This window comes from Oculina patagonica, chromosome 5 (genome assembly GCF_052425735.1).
Source record: "Oculina patagonica isolate OP01 chromosome 5, crgOcupat, whole genome shotgun sequence".
Taxonomy (NCBI): domain Eukaryota; kingdom Metazoa; phylum Cnidaria; class Anthozoa; order Scleractinia; family Oculinidae; genus Oculina; species Oculina patagonica.
Genome location: NC_135762.1, coordinates 14868351 through 14885603, shown reverse-complemented (window position 1 = coordinate 14885603; position 17253 = coordinate 14868351). Strand labels below are relative to the sequence as shown.

The 17253-nt window shown below is 37.5% G+C and overlaps 1 protein-coding gene and 1 pseudogene across 2 annotated transcripts in view; both read left to right on the top strand.

The window, feature by feature from the left end:
* Positions 1-17253, top strand: part of LOC144655651 (uncharacterized) — a 97525-nt pseudogene that overhangs the window by 40400 nt on the left and 39872 nt on the right. The window lies entirely within an intron of this gene.
* Positions 14381-16259, top strand: LOC144655629 (BTB/POZ domain-containing protein KCTD8-like). Its single transcript, XM_078515911.1, has one exon. It carries the CDS (start codon positions 14540-14542, stop codon positions 15269-15271), a length of 732 nt encoding a protein of 243 aa, XP_078372037.1. The 5' UTR covers positions 14381-14539; the 3' UTR covers positions 15272-16259.

The window sequence follows — 17253 nt, the reverse complement described above, 5'->3', positions numbered from 1 at the left end:
GAGGGGGAGGATGTAAAATTTCTCTCTGCAAACTTTTTATTTTTATCTATGCACCTCTGCAAACAATTTTTTTCTAACAACACCTCCCTGCAAACAATTTTTTTTCCTATCTTTTTTAATCACGATCTGACACAAAAAGGAGGTTCGCTTTTGCTGCCATCAATCATTATTTAATTCAATATTTTATGGTGGCGACCAATAAACACCTCTGAACTCATCTTTTTCGTTTTCTGAGACGTACACTACGAAGATTGGCGGCAGTAAAAAGCGAAACCGTTGCTTGAATTTTAAATGTCCAGTCCTTGCATTTTTGCAAAGAAAGTGAAAAGAAAAAAATTAAAGCAATCAGGATCATCACTGAACAGCAATACTTCCAGAAATACCAACGCCGAGCAGAAGGAGCAGAAGGTGATGTCTTCTTTTGTCAAAAATGACCTTATTGATAAGGCCCAAGAAAGCACTCAAGACATCATTGATAAGGCCCAAGAAAGCACTCAAGCCAGCAATTATTTGGCCCAAGAAAGCAGTCAGGGCATCAATGATAAGGCCCAAGAAAGCACTCAAGGCAGCTTTAATGATGGAGATATGGTTTTAGAGGCTGCAAAAGAATGTGTTTTCCTTCAACATCAAATGTTTGAGGAAAATTGGGAAAAATTTGACAGCCAATCTGAAACAACCTTAGACAGTGATGGAACAGACAGTGACTCATCTGCTAATGAGTGCTCTGTAAGTGAACCATCAAATGAGGAATATTTTTAACTTTATAAAAGTTTATGGATTTAAGATCCTGAAAAACCATCAAGAGACTATATACTGTAAACATTGTTGTTGTTGTGTTGATTTGACTTTCCGTAAGCATTTCTGCATTGCATGAAGATTCAACAATTTTTAAAGAATGGGTTATGGCATTATTTTTGTGTAGGCTCGTGTAGGTTAGCGAAGAGTTCCTTTATAATATTTGAATAACTATGTTAACCGTATTTTCTCAATTAAACACTGGGTACCGAATAAACGCCGGGTCTCCAAGGTAGAGTTGAAAATAGACCCCTGAGGTATTTATTTGAGTAATATTAAGCTGTAGGTATATTTGATGGATACATGTTTGTCAAAAATAATTAATTAAACCCCTTGCTTAATAACACCGGGCTCAAATAATCTGCAGGAGTCAAATAAATGCCGGGTCCACCAGGCTAAGTTTAAAATTAATGCCCCGGGTGTTTAATTGAGAAAATACGGGTATATAGATATTTATGAAGTTAAATTCAATGTAATGTAAAATACTGTTCATATTTAATTGCTGCAATATAAAGTTACTGTTTTTAAGAAAAGGATCAGCTATTTACTAATTTATTAGTTGAATTTATTGCCTACATGACCACTTTAAAATTTCAATTTGGTCAAATAAAATGTTGATTTTATTTGAGCCCTGTATACTGTCTGCAAACAACTACATACTTTTAGTCTTCATACTTTTAGTCTATATACATTTAGTCTCATACTGTCATTTTTGAAAGTTTTTTTTTCATTGATAGATTATTACAAGTTTCTCTGACTTCTATGCAAACTATTTTTTTAATACATATGATCGGATGTTTGCAAACAATTTATTTTGTCTCTTTAGGCCCTGCAAACAATTTTTTTCAATATTTTTCATCCCCCCCCCCCCCTCTAGAAAAACAATGGTCCGTCCCTAAGAGAAGAGTATTTTAAGCCCCCTCCCCCCACTTTAAGTCACTAGTCAGCCCCCCCAGTTGGAAAAATGCTCCGCCGTCACTGTAATGCGTGGTGTTCATTTAAACGGAGAAAAATGTAAACTGTGTGAGTTTTTAGGGTTTTGTGTTCTGGTCACGTGACCTTCCAAACATGGTCATGACTACCGAAAATGAAGGCAGCCTTCAAAAGAACAAACATGGCCAAAAACCAAACACAGAATACTAAGGGAGCCCAAGATATGACGGTAATAAGTCATCTATAGTAACCATTATGTAGTTAAGGGTCTCCCCCTAATGGAGAGATTGTATTGATCTGTTTACAAAATGTAACACCAATTCCCAGTGAATCGGCTGCGCTTTAACATACATTCGCTTTTCCAAGTTCCTTTTCATCGCATATCCTACTTGTTCAAATGAATGAATGAATTCAAACCAAGAAGTAAAAATTACTCATGAATTCGCTTGTCTAAAAGCCACAGAGCGAAACATTTCATGATCATGACCAAGAGAAAACGACAGAAAGAGAACGAATATTTTAGATCAATGGTTTTGTTTGAGCTCCATTAAATATAATTAAGAAGTAATACTAATGACGCAAGGTTAAAACTAAGCTTGATGAGTCATTCTGCTGTCGGCTTCTTAAATCAAATGAAAATTTACTGCCTTTATTTCCTTTTTCCACTCAACCTTATCCCGTTACTTTTCATATATTGGACTTCTCTCTGATTTACCATTTCACACAAAACGAAGTTAGCAGAGAAAGTAGATACACCTGAGATTTTCAGTACATCACAGTGAACAAAGAAGTAAATGAAATATTATCGAAGAGTGTAAATAACAGTAACATGTAACAGTTTCTGGAAAAATATTGATGGGATCTAGTCCTATCATAGCTTGTTTCACAAGCACACTGAAACACATGGGGGAGCAGGGATGGCGCAGTGGTGAGAGCGCTCGCCTCCCACCAATGTGGCCCGGGTTCGATTCCGGCCCGGTGCCATATGTGGGTTGAGTTTGTTGTTGGTTCTCGTTCCTGCTCCGAGGGTTTTTCTCCGGGTTCTCCGGTTTTCCTCCCTCCACAAAAACCAACACTCCAAATTCCAATTCGATCTTGGATGCACGTACACGTCTTTACGAGCTCCCGAGCTCTTCTGTGTCACGTGGGTAAATAAATTACATTTTTTTTTACATGACATTATCAATGGGCGATATGTAGAAATTCGATTAATAAATCCAGCTAAATGCAAGCAGTTAGCTGATGTGCAAAAACTATTACCAGATTTCATCATCACCAATGTGATGCAACCATTCCCTTCCACGAAATAAAAAGAGCAAAAAAAAAAGTTGACATGTACTACCAAATGACCGATTGAGCCATCTTACAAGGAACAACGTACGTAAGCAATAAACAACTTATGTTTACGGGTAACCAAGCTTAGCGGCTTTGTTACGGACGCTTTAATCATACTATATAGAGCATTAACAACCTGTGTTTGTTTTCCTCTTGGTCATAGAGTGATTTTACTTAACAATGAAATTTAGCTCAATACTCAGACAGAAACAAGACAGAAAACAAAAGATTTTTTGAGAAACAAGTTGTATTACTTCATAGTGTATTATGCGGTTTAAGTACAATCACTCTGTTTACGTAATTTTCTTGTTAATAGCCATTTTCAAGAGTATTTTGACGCTAAAATAACGTCACGACAAAGTAAACAAGATAATTTGCTGACAGAGGTACTTCAGAAAGACGTAAGTAACATTGTTTTTGTCAGATGTTTTTGCTTAGTCATCTTTTTACCCTCATAACAACCCCACACTATATAAACAGCGTTGCTTTTGTGATATCAGTAATTTTTCGACAGTATACAACTGAGTGTGTCGTTGACGGAAGAAATTTAAACCGTGAGTATATATTGTTAATTAGCTGAATCAGGAGCTGCACTGCTACTGAATAAGAACGTTGGTTGGAAAAATTGACAAATATTTTTGCCCATGCTGCAAAAATGCTCTGTATTATTCTTAGTTTCATAGCCAAGGTGTTAAATGAAATTGCACTTTTTCGTTGAATTATACCCGAGGTAGTGAACTACAATTCCATGTTAAGCTAAGGGGCTATCCAGCTATCCAGCTACTTAACGTTTTTGTTAGCAGAAACTAAAAATGCCCGGTTGCAATTTATTTGCAAATGCAATTGATAGTATCTATAAAATACATGGAAATGACGAATGAAAAATGAGGTTTCTTTGTCCCTTTCTCCAAACGTTTCTTTCGTTTTTTTGTTTCGTGTAGTTACAATGAAGACCATTGCTTTCTTGCTGTTGGTTTCCTTGGTGTGTGTATTTGCTGGATCGGTAAGTTCTTACGTCTTTATAACTATTTTATATATATTCGTTGCATTTTTTCCTCGATCCTCTCAACTTGCTAGTTAGGCAAGTTGAGTCTAAATGGATAAATAATATGACACATACATAACAGTCTCATGTTGCTTATCAAAATTATCCAACGCTCGCTAGATCGTTTTCACCAATTTGACTGAATTGATGCTTTTCTAATATGTTCTTTTTATTTGTTTTTCCACAGATTCAAGTAGGTAAGTTTGAATTAGAAAGGAGCTTTTAAGGTCTTTTAATTCGTGGAAGAAATTTGAGGCAAATGTATGAAAGAAGTAAACCTCTGGAGCGAATAAGAAAGTGTGTATACATTATCTTACTGGTGTTATGACAAGTTACTTTAAGAATAAACTTGCCGCGATGTCGTTATGTGCACGACTGTTAATTATGCAAGTTAATAATTCCTTGACTTGGAAAGCCATTGTTTTTCAGAAATATGAAACACATCTAATGGGTCATTTCAAAAATATCGTAACTTGCAAAACTGATACTTCTGAAAAACATAGCAGAAATTAAATGTATGGCGCTTGTTAGTCGACATTAGCAGTCTCCTGACTGGCAATGTCGTAATAGTGAACTTCTTTGCTTAAGAAATAAACCACAAGTGCTAAGCAGCCAAAGGAAACAGACTTAACTTTTATTACCTTATTTTCTCTTGTACCAACCCAAAACAAAAACAAAATAGCAAAACCTTAGTGTAAATTTGAGCGAAATAATTTTTGTCTTTTATCTTGCAGGATTCTTCTGCCCAGCACACTGTGATCAGTCAGATGAATGTCATCATAATATATGCTCGGGCATAACTTGTGGCCCAGGCTACATGTGCGAGCCGTGTCCCGGATGTGACTGTAAATTCGTCCGTTGCAAGGAACACTAACACTGATGTCTGATGTCAACATGCAAATTCTGAATCTTGTTATAGTTGTGAGAATATCATTGCATGCATGTCAAGAAAATTGCTTAATTGTTAGCAGTTCCTTAACTTTCAGTGACGCCAATAAGTTAAAAACAACAGTCAATCATTATATGTCAATAAATTGATTGTAATAAATATTTACCTAACAGAGGCCTACAGCATACATCTGTGAGCTCTCGTGGCAGCGTAACCGTCCCGATCTCTGTCTTTTTGTATGTCCAAGAGAGGGATGTCCTCTCTTTGTATGTCTCAATTTTAATGCATGAAAATAAACTGAGCATTTGGGCTAACATGTGTTTTGTATTTCAATTATTGAGCATCGCAGTTCGTTTGTTTTGGCTTGGTTTTGATTTTATTTGGAAGCAAGAGTAACTTTTGGGAAGATCAAATATCAAGATAATCTTTGATCAGGTTCCTTAGTAGGGTACAGGCGCGACCGAAGAGCAAAAAATCAGCGAGTGGAGGGCGGGGAGGGGTGGAGGAACGCGAAATCTTCCTCGGCAGATCGCGCTCTCCGCTCGCGAAAGGCAGTTAGAATACCCTCTTCCTTCTAAGGTGGTAAATTATGACAATTAACGAACAAGCAACAAGGAGTTTGAAACCGAAACGCGGCTTAAAGAAACATCATTTCTTTACTGGCGATAAACTTTCATACAGAATGATTGATTGTGAGCTTTCCACCTCCCCCCCCCCCCCCCCCCGCCTCTTACATCTCCCCGCAGAGCTTTAGTTCGGATTGGATTAGTAAACTTCAAACAGTTACACAGAAAATCCGTTAAGTAAAAACAGTTTTCTTCACTTCTACCTTTTTCCGAAACCTCGCGTGTTCTATTAATTTTTGCTTCAAAGGTTTGTTGATCTGAACACGGATTAATAAATCCAAAAATGTATATTTCGTGTAACACAAATTCCTGGCGAGTTGGGAACACAATATCCTTTCTGCAACGGTTCTTATCTATCTTACTTACTTCTGCGAATTGAAATCACGAAGTATAGAATATCCATGAATTAACTTGTCCAAAAACCACGGAGCAGAACATCTTCGGATAGCAAGTTGATTTCTCTCACGGATAGTGATCATTAATGACTCTATTGGCTAGGATCTAGGAGAGAGTGACGCAAAGAGAACGAATACTTCAGATTAACGTTTTTATTTGAGATCCAGCAAATATGATAAAGAGGTTATGTTGATGACACAAGGCTAACACTAAACCTGATGAGTCACTCTGAGCCATTCTCCTGTCGGCATCACGAATAAAATAAATTACTTTTTTTTCCTTTTTCCACTCAACCTTACCCCGTTACCTTTCTTATATTGGACTCCTCTGTAATTTACCATTTCACACAAAACGTACTTAGCAGAAACAGTGGATACACCTGAGATATTCAGTACATCACAGTGAACAGAGAAGCAAATGAAATTTCAATGGCGAAGAGTATAAATAAACCAACAATTTCTGCTAAAAATGTTGATGGCATTCAGTTCTATCATAGCTTGTTTTACAAACATATTAACACACATGACAGTATCAATGGGCGATATGTAGAAATTCGATTAATAAATCCAGCTAAATACAAGCGATTAGCTGATGTGCAAAAACTATTGCTGGCTATCATCATCAGTGTGGTTATGCCAACTATTTCTTTCTTCGAAATAAAAAGAGCAAACAAAATCGTCAAAATGAACTGCCTAATGACAGAATGAGCCAATTTACAAGGAACAACGTACGGGTAACTTAGCTAAGCGAACCATATAAGTCATATAACGGACACTTTAAATCATTATACTAAATGGGGCATTAACCGCCGGTGTTTGTTTTCCTCTTGGTTAGAGTGATTTTACTTAAAATTGAGTTTAATGCTCAGTGCCTATTATACCAAAATAGAATCAGAACACAAAAGATTTAGGGAGGAATAATGGTTTTTACTTTATACCCTATTTTGCGGGTCAAGTAAAATCACTCCGTTTACGTAATTTTCTTGCTAATAGCTATTTTCAAGAGTACTTTGACGCTTCTTAAATTGGTAAATAACGTCACAACGAAGTAATTAATATAAACAAGCTAATTTGCTGACAGAATTACTTTAGAAAGACGTAAGTAACATTGTTTTTGTCAGAAGTTTTTGCTAAGTCATCTATTTACCCTCATAACAACCCCACACTATATAAACAGCGTTGCTTTTGTGATATCAGTGATTTCTCGACAGTATACAAGTGTGTCGTTTACGGAAGAAATTTAAACCGTGAGTATATATATTGATAATTAGCTGTATCAGGAGCTGCACAAGTAACTTTACTTGTTTACTTCGTAGGTTAAGAATGTTCTTTCTTTTCCAGACAGTTTAAAAAAGGTCACTGAGTTTAACTTTTCTTATGTAATAGCATAGGTTGAATGTGGGGTGCTTGCAGCGAGCGATTGTTTGCCACATTTTCAAAAAATGCTTTTCATTCTTATATAGTTAAAAATTGAATTAAATTGGACTCTTTCGATGAATGTTACCCAACAACATCAAAACTATCTCTCATAATGTGAAAAAGTAATCCTGATTTATTTGAAAACATTTCGTATGTTATTTGGATTTGAATATACAATTTATTGTATGTATGATTCTGAAATGATTTAGAGCATTGAGAATCTAAGATATTTAAGATGAGGAAAGAATGATGAAGTTTTTTTCTTTTCTCTAATTTTTTTTTCCTTGTGTATGTGTAGGTACAATGAAGACCATTGTTATCTTGATATTGGTCTCCTTGGCGTGTGTATTTGCTGGACCGGTATGTTCTCGCGTTTTGATCAATATTCTGTATTTTTCATACCACTAGTTTGTTTTGATCCTGATAATAACAGGTTGGTCATCAAATTCTTAAAAGTCGTATTTCACATGACTCAGTTCCATTTCGTAAAACAACTGTTAAACTGAAGCTTAAGAAATTATCTTTTGAATCAAGAGGACGTTTCGTGCACGCCTAAGATGTAGAAAACCTTATACAATAAAAAGATATGATTTTGTATTAAGTGGGAGCCAGCTAGCGAGAAAGCAACTTACCTATAATAAATGAGGGAACCATCCTCAGGCTAACTGAAGTGCTATTTGAAGCTGATCTTCAAGAGAACCATGTTAGCCAGAAGACGAGCCATGCGAGCCAGAAATCCCTAATTCCAGTATAAAGGCCAACTGCAAGCTACCTCACTATAAACTGTAGGCTGACCAGAGTGTTATTTAGGTTAATATAACCTCAGTGCTATTTAGGCTAACCAATGTGTTATTTAGGCTAGCCGGAATAACTCGTATGACTCGCTCGCTCGGACTTTGACAAAACCCTATAAATATCCCTCTTTTGAACTCTTTTCTATAAGGAGGGATTACACCAATAGAGAGGTTATTGTCAGTTGCAACCTAACCTAATCCAAACTACCAATCCACCCACTAACGTAAGGTTGCTTTTTATATTGATTTTCAGTTTGAGGGGAATAAGATATTCAGTAAGTATTTCTTTTGCTTTCTATCCCAAGCTGTGAGACCAAGTAACGAATCATCTCGTCCCCAGAGGTCGTGATGGCCAGTTCCAATTTGAAAGTCCGTCAGTCATAGATTTCTGGTCTTTCTCCGCGGATTTTGAATTTATTAGATTTTTATGCAGTCGGATACGATCAATCTCGTTCCCAGAGCCTGCGTTCCCCTAGACCAGCGGTCAGGAAATTCATTGGCTCTGGGCTAATCCAAAACCTGTTTGGTTGTGCGCGTACGCCGAAGATAGTGAAACGAACAAGTTTTCAACAGCTAATCAGATTTGGTCGTTTTTTTCGACGGGCTTTCAGATTAGCCCAGACGTCCCGATTCCTGGCGCAGACCAGAAGGATCGCGGCGTCCGGGGACGAAATTAGGATATGATTGGCAAACGAACGAACGAACTATTCTCACAATAGTTGGGAGAATATCACTTGATGTCAAGAGCTTGCTTAATTGTTAACAGTTCCATAACGTTCAGTAACGCCAATAAGTTAAAAAAAAAAAACAGTCAATCGTTATATTTTAATAAATTGATTGTAATAAATATTTTCCTAACGGAGGCACACATCATGAGCGTAACAGTCTCGATCTCTGTCTTTTTGTATGTCCAAGAGATGGATGTCCTCTCTTTGTATGTCTCAAATTTAATGCGTGAAAATAAACTGAGCATTTGAGCTAACACGTGTTTAGTATTTCAATTATTGAGCATCGCAGTTTGGTTTGGTTTGGTTTTACTTTAATTTGGAAACAAAAGGACGCTCTAATCGAGCCCCATGTAACTTTTGGGGAGCTCAAACATCAAGCTAACCTGTGATTAGGCTACTTTATAGTAGGGTACAGGCGCGAGCAAAGGGAAAAATCAGCAAGTGGAGGCCGGGGGGGGGGGGGGAGGCGCGCAAAATCTTAGTTTAGAATACCCTCGCCCTTCTTGGGTTATAAATCATGGCAATTTACGAACAAGCAACAAGGAAACTAGCCTGCGTTGCAGACGATCTAAACCCCGGTATAGTCCGGACTATATCAAAGATTCTGTGTCACGTCCTGCTACTCGCAGGCTACAATGAAACTTAACGCTAATAAAAGTATTCATCCTTCACAATTACTTATGACTGTTGCTATTTTGTCAAAGTTTGTTACCAAACAGCACTAAAATACTAAAAATGTCCACTTTAGATCTTTTATATGTACCTTACTGATTTATGATTTGAAACAACAAGCCTACAAGATTATAAAAAGCCCTCCTCTCGATTACCCTCCCCCTCCCTCCATCCCAATTGTAGGGTAATACAACGAACAACTGAACGCGTGCGAATTTGTAGATGCGTAGAGTTTCCATGGTGATTGTTGATCGCGGTTACCATAGTCACCGTGATAACATCTTGAAATCAGACATTTTATGACAATGCTCAACTTCTCGTTACTTTTGTCAAAATTTTTCTGATCGAAGTAGCGCATTATTTCCATAAGGAAAACAATTGTTGAACTCTTTCTCATTTCCCAAGGCAAGTTTAGGCTGAAATACCAAAATTGCAGTCAAGAGTTGACATTAATGGTCTTAATAAATTCTGACGATGACTTTGTTGAGCGTAAAACAACGCTCATAATGTACTTTTTTCAAGATGTTTCGACCGAGAACCTTCGTTCTTCTTCGGTTGTTAACATGGCAGTAAAAGCAACCGCTGTACAGGCCCGCAAATGATCCCGGCCCGCAAATGATCCCGAGACCGCAAATGATCCCCAAATTGGACCGCAAATGATCCCAGGACCGGAAATGATACCCAAATCGAACCGCAAATGATCCCCGAGCCGGAAACAGTCGCCTGACCGTAAATGATGAATAAGCGTGGACTAAAGAATTTGGAAAGGGGATTTAAATTTACTTAATGAACAACAATAAGAAAAACAATTAACGAAAGAGAATGCACCGTATTTGATTGATTTAAATTCAAAACCAAAACTTAAAAAATATCGATATAGCTGTTAAATATGCGCCGATTACTAACCTATAATGCGGCACAAATTTTACAATCCAACCAACAGTAATATGAACTCTCTCTCCAACCAAGAACCAAGGGATAATTTATTTGCGGCGAAATGCTTTTAGCTGATAGCCATTCATTCACACGCAGTCACGCAGCGTTCATAGTGACAATTATTGTGTCTAGACGAAAAGTCTGATCCTCTCTATGAGTATTTCCGAAGAAATCGAAGACGCGAAGATCACCGCGGAAAAACGAGGATCTCAAGATTGAAGCGAAGATCTGAAATTGACCGAAATTCTCGTGATCAAATTGAACACTCCGATAATTATAAGGCTGTCAAAACTCGTAAACACTAAGAAAATATCTGTAATTTTCTGAATTTTGGCATTTCACCACATTTCACGACAAAAAAAAACGAACGAAGATAAAAACGAGGGTATGCTTAAAAAACGAAGGTTTGATAAAAATGTTGCAAAGAAATCGAAGACTGGGTACTCATAGAGAGGCTCAAGTCTAGAGGAAAGTTGAGTTTTGATGCTGATTTCAATCATCCGGCCGCCTTGTTATCGAGCTACTCTCTTTGAAATCTGTGGTTTATTTTTTCATTTGAATGTCTTTATCAGGTCACTGAAATTAAACTGACACAGGAAACACAACTGAAATTTTTTTAAAAAACTTACTTCATTTTCGCGTAGCTTTCAGTACAGAGGCGGAGATGGTTGACAGTAAGAAAGTAGCACGTGCAAAAGTGACAACTCTACGCGTACATCGTTTACTGCATTTTATTTAATATTTGCAAGAGCGAATTGTGAAGGGAAATGTGTTTTCAAATAATGGTCTAAATATAAACTACAATTGTGTCATAATTTCCAAAATTCGCACGTAGAAATCTTGTGCACTTCCAAGGAAAAGGAAGCATTGAGCATTAAAAAAATTCTGCGTGGTTAATTAGACAGCAGGGGTATTTTCGAAGATTCATGTTTGTTTTTCAGGTGCGGTTTCTAAACGAAAAACTTAGATAGTCACATGTTAATGTTGTTATTTCGCGCAGTATTTTCACCGCTTTTTATTGTTGCGTTTATGCCTGAGGCACTTGTCTTTTTATATAAATATACATCCATAGACTATTTATAAAGTCCACGCCATTCCAAGTATTTTGTTTTATCATTTACATGAATCATTTCCGGTACTGGGATCATTTGCGGTCCAATTTGGGATCATTTGCGGTCCCGGGATCATTTGCGGGCCGGGATCATTTGCGGGCCTGTACAACCGCTTTTTTAACGGTTACACATTTGTACGCGCGCGAGTGACTTATTCAAGTACACGATAAATTTACAGCATAGCTGATGTGGTCGTGTATATGTTAACTATAAGAAATAATCATAACAAAAATAACACTAAGACAAAAACGAATACTAACCAAACTTATTTACAATATACAAGATATTTACAATATATACATGCACTAGCCTATCTATGTACAATTTTCTATTTACAATATCAAGATTTTTATTGGCCTTCAGTTCCTTATTGAAGGAAGCTAAGCTATCTTTAGCTCTCCAGGCATTAGGCAAATTATTCCACCTTTTTGCGCCAATGTATGAAACTGATTTTATTCTAAGGTTTGTTTTTGGCTTGGGCAGGACAAAACAGTTCTTACGTCTCAGGTCATATATACTATGCTGTTTCCGAAAAGAAATTGTATGCCCAATGGAGCATTATGTAAGTGACTTATAGATATCAGGGATGTCTATGTGTTCATTTCCCGCATTCTGGTCCCTCTGCGAATGCCACCCTTCTAGGAAAAGCCTCTTGTGGTAATCGCCTGACTTGTCCACCACAGCGGCATGATTGAAATCCACATCATGGCCAAACCAAATTTTTGTCGCAAAACGGACTGCTCTTTGTTGTTCCTTAATTCGTTTGGTCATAATAGGTAAAACTGCAGTCAAGGCAGTTAACTCTGCAAACTACACATCTAGACCGGAATGTTGTGAGTTTGTCCTTCGGTCTGGGGAAGCGTGTGCGTGACGTGTTAAAAAAGTACATTATGAGCGTTGTTTTACGCTCAAATATGTCAGCGTCAGAATTTATTAAGAGCATTAAGTTAAGACTGCTAAAGATGTTTTCTTAGTTAAGGTCATAAAAAAAACCTACTATAGTGCAGTTTTACTAACAGATCTTCTTTTTATGTAAATCTCTGTCGACTGTAAAAAAGAACCATTGAGTTCTACTTCGTTGAGTGCAATTGTATACGTAATCCTCGGCTTGGCGTAAATATAGTTTACCTCTCATCACTAACGTTTGCTTAGTACATCAAATAAATCTATAGGGCAAGTTATTTTTGAAACTTGAACGATACTAGCTCGCTCGTCATCGTAAAAATGAGTTATTATGCATAAAAGGTCATTCACTTTCAGCAGATATTTACCGAAGATTCCCGAAAATAAACGAAGATCTTCGTAATTCCTTCGGGATTCCGGGACAGGAAACCCCCTGCAGATGGGATGACTTTTCCCTCGCTGTTTAATTTCGTTTACATTGTGTTCCTTTGTTTCAAAATTTGAGATGGAATTGAAATTCTATTAAACAACGTTTTGACCGTGAAAATAAAAAAGGGAAACTACCATTGAGAAAGAACGTCTCTTTTCGGCTATAAATGTCGCTAAATCTTTTCACGCGTAAACACTAACATATCATGGTCTGTTTTGTCAAATGAATCTGAATTGACGCCTAAATTTGACACAGAATCTCAACAAAGAAAAAAGCTACGAAGTACAAACTGGCCGCAATTTTTTTTTTGCTTTAAAAAAAGATCACCATATGCTTCCCCGAAGAGGAGAAGACTGTTTGGCCAGCGTGGGCGAATAAAAGAAGAGCCGCGTCTAGCTTTTGCTTTTTTTGTTAATTGCTTTCGCCCCATTTAAACTTTCCATTGCATTTAACGACCCATTCATACATTGAAAATACATTTGGCAACTGTACGCATAATTCCACCGAAAGCGAAAAGCGAAAAACGCTTACATTTGAACGAAACAAGACCCTAAAAAACCTTTTCGAATCAAACAAAACCAAAATCAACTATACCATAATTCAAGTCGCTTTTATGTGGACAGAAAATAAAAAATCACCCGACTGCAAATGAAAGCAATGTATAATGGTCAAAGTGTTTGTGACACATTTCAATTCCTAACGATATGCAACATGCTTAATTTATGCGCCGACAGCGTTGACAATTTCTTTTTTACCGCATATTAAATAAAAACTTCATAAACATTTTCTTATAGCTGTTTGAAACGCCGTTGGAATTTTACGATTAAATTTTACAGCCACTAAAACGCGCAAGTTTTGTCGTTGGTTTCATGTATATTTCAGATATGTCTGCGGTAAACGTGCAGTAAGCTGACGGTATAAATTGAACTTCTAAGTCGGGCGTCTTTGTTTTGAAATGCAAATTCCCTTTTACCGCAGTAAGTATTCTAAACAAAAAGATCGCTGAATATAGCAGTCGATTTTGTTCAACCGATTTAAAATGTAATCACATTTCGGTACCAATTTAAGGCTTTGAAATTCGCTTAAATCTTAGTTCCATTTTCAAAATCGATTCGGCAAAAGCTTGTATTGTGTTTCTTGGTAATAAATTCAACGTTTGGGTATAATGTTTTTCTTACTTTTCCCCAAAACTAAATTATTACTCATAAAAAAATGCGTTTGAAGATAAGTCAAAACTTAAGGCACATATTACGGAAAGTTATCTTTTACAGTCGAAGAGGGCGTGTTGGCTTGATTTCGTTTGAATCTTCCTTTTAGTGAATAGAACCAAGAGAGGAACATAACACGATGAAATAAAGTCTTTGAAAAGACGAGCAGATGTTTTGCTGAAAGAATACTGCCGCAGAATCGGAAGAAACAATTGCGCGTGCGTGATGTAGACAGCAATTATTTACTTTTTGCTAACACTAGATCGTTGTGGACAAATTTTCATTCCCCTTTAGCTTCTTTCTCTAAGTCTCGAAAAAAATGCAGTCTCCGAAGGAATCGCCACCGGACCAGAATTTACCGGCCGTTGTCGAACTGAATGTGGGTGGACAACTATACACGACATCGCTTCCAACGCTACTGAAAGATCCGGAGTCGTTATTGAGCGCAATGTTCAGCGGCAAGCAGAAGATCCCTCGAGATTCCCGTGGCCGGTTCTTCATCGATCGCGACGGTATGTTATTCCGCTATATTTTGGATTATCTCCGCAACTCCAAGCTTGCTCTGCCGGAGAACTTCAACGAAAGGGACCGACTACTCGTAGAAGCGGAGTTCTTTCGGCTGAAGGGCATAATTAAAGCTCTGCAGCGCGACCACGAGCGCGGAGTGAAAACTGGCAGGGATATCAACGCGCGGCCATCTGGCTTCCTATCTATTGGTGTTCGCGGGACATACGCATTTGGGCGTGATGGTGTAGCCGATGTCAAATTTCGCAAGCTCCAACGAATTTTGGTCTGCGGAAATGTTGCCCTAGCGCGGGAGGTATTCGGCGAGTGGCTTAACGAGACGCGAGACCCAGACCGCGACGATGCTGTTCACCGCTACACAAACCGTTTCTATCTGAAGCACAACTACCTGGAAAAAGCCTTCGATCAGTTACACGATCGAGGGTTCAAGCTTATCACTAGTTCCGCCGGTGGAGCGGGCTACGACCCCGAAAGCGAAGAAACAAAATGGAACCACTTCAATGATTATGTGTTCTTTAGGCAGTAATTATTCCGTACTATAGTAGTGTTTGTACTTTTCACGACTGAAATCGACCGTAGTTGAAGCTTATTTTTCAACGCGAGTTGATTTCTGGCGATCGAACGTGAAAAACGAAAACTGTGCGTAATCTTCGTTGAAGCCGGGATTTTCAGACAGAATGTATCTTGAATGTTTACAGAGGTAGATTTATACTTTCTATTTTTGTGAAGAAAACTGAAGACATTATTTTTGGGAAGGCAGCTCCAAGCCGCGATACTATTCTCCGGAATAGTGTTGAGCGCTTGTACGCTACAGAAAATAGCATTTTCTTTTATCCTTGAGTTTTTATAATCGAGATTACGGTAATTTGCAAGCAACAATTTACAATTTCACGTTGCGCAAATTAGACACCAAAGTTTACCTTTTTCTCAAAGGCGAACGGAGTCAAGCACATAGAAAATAAACAAATGCACAATAGATGTGAAGATTCTGTCCAAACGCTACAAAGAGAAGCATTGTTTCGGTATGATCGATTTAGCAAACTCAACAAAAATTCTAAGCGTGAATCAGTTTTGTTGCTTTGTCTGAAAGAACATTTGAAGCCCCCAGCAGTAAATAGCGAAAAAAAATCGGAATTAAAACAATTCGCACGAGTTAAGTAAAAAAAAAATATTGAGAATATTGCAATTGAAATCAAAAGCCAAAATATAACTCATATGGCCCTAGAAAAGCCATGCAACTAATGTACAGAAAGAAATTAAGATTATAATTTACAGGGATGAGAATTAAATCTTCAAATTGATCTATAATATGTAAATGTACATACTACAAGTATTTGTAAATTGAGAAATGAAACAGCCCTCGATTTTCGCACCAGTCTCAGATTGCTATCGCCAGCTAACTACGAAGAGAAGATTTAACGTAATTATAATAAAAACTTTAATTTTAACTCCTCTTAACAGAGTTTGCGAGCGAATAGGACAATAAATACCAGGATTACAATGGAGCTAGCTACGCTCAAATTGTGCTTTAATTTTGTTCAAGAAAAATCAAATAAACACGCCCAACTTGAAACTGAACTTTGTGTCTGTTTAGAAGATTCACTGACAAAACATCAATTTTAGAAGTCGATTAGGGTTTATCAACCCCGAGGCAACGATCGTCTTGGGAACGATCTCTTCAATTTTTTTCTGGGATTCAACTCGAGATACATAAAATATTACGCACGCAATCAAATACGTTTCTGTACCAAGACTAAAAAAAATATGTTCGATTTTATATTGTCGCCTGTTTCACCACCAAAAAACTTCAGTTCTTCGTTAATTGCTGTCTAGCAAAAAAGATAGATTGCTTTTTCTTGAAGGTTGACAACGATAAATACATTCTGTTTGTCAAAAGTCGGCAAAAAACAGGTGGTCACATTATTAATGATTGCCAATAATTATGACCGATATTGAAAAAACCCAAATGGACACTTGTCATCGCTTAGAATTGCAAAGTATTTCCATGGAAACGTTTGGCTTGGGCTTTCGTTCGCTAGCTTGCGCGCGTTATAAATGGGGCTGAAAGATTGATCTTTCTTTCGCTCTGGTAGAAGCTTTTTTATAAGACAATGGTGATTTACAACATTATAATTGAATTACACCATAAGCAAAAAGATCGTAATTTGAATTTTATTATGCCGACGGAGAATTGAATCACAATACCAAGACGATCTATTTTTTACTATCAGTTCTGTTATGATAATTTTTCGGAAGGGGGGAGGGATTGCCATCACCGCTCGGGGGTACACACCTGTCTGACCCAGTTGGAGACCCCATGTTGTCTATTTTGAGTGCAAAATTAATAATTATCGACGCTTAACTTACATAGGGCCCTGAAGGGGAGAGGGGAGGTATGAATCCATTTCCAGCCCACATTTTGCCCAAATCTCGTTTCTCAGCCAATGTTTTTCCTAACTCCAGACCCGTACCTATTGTCTGGTGATTCCCAGTCCCAGTGATCCAAAT

Coding starts and splice junctions, on each gene's coding strand:
- LOC144655629 (XM_078515911.1), top strand. CDS start 14,540: ATGCAGTCTCCGAAGGAATCGCCACCGGACCAGAATTTACCGGCCGTT.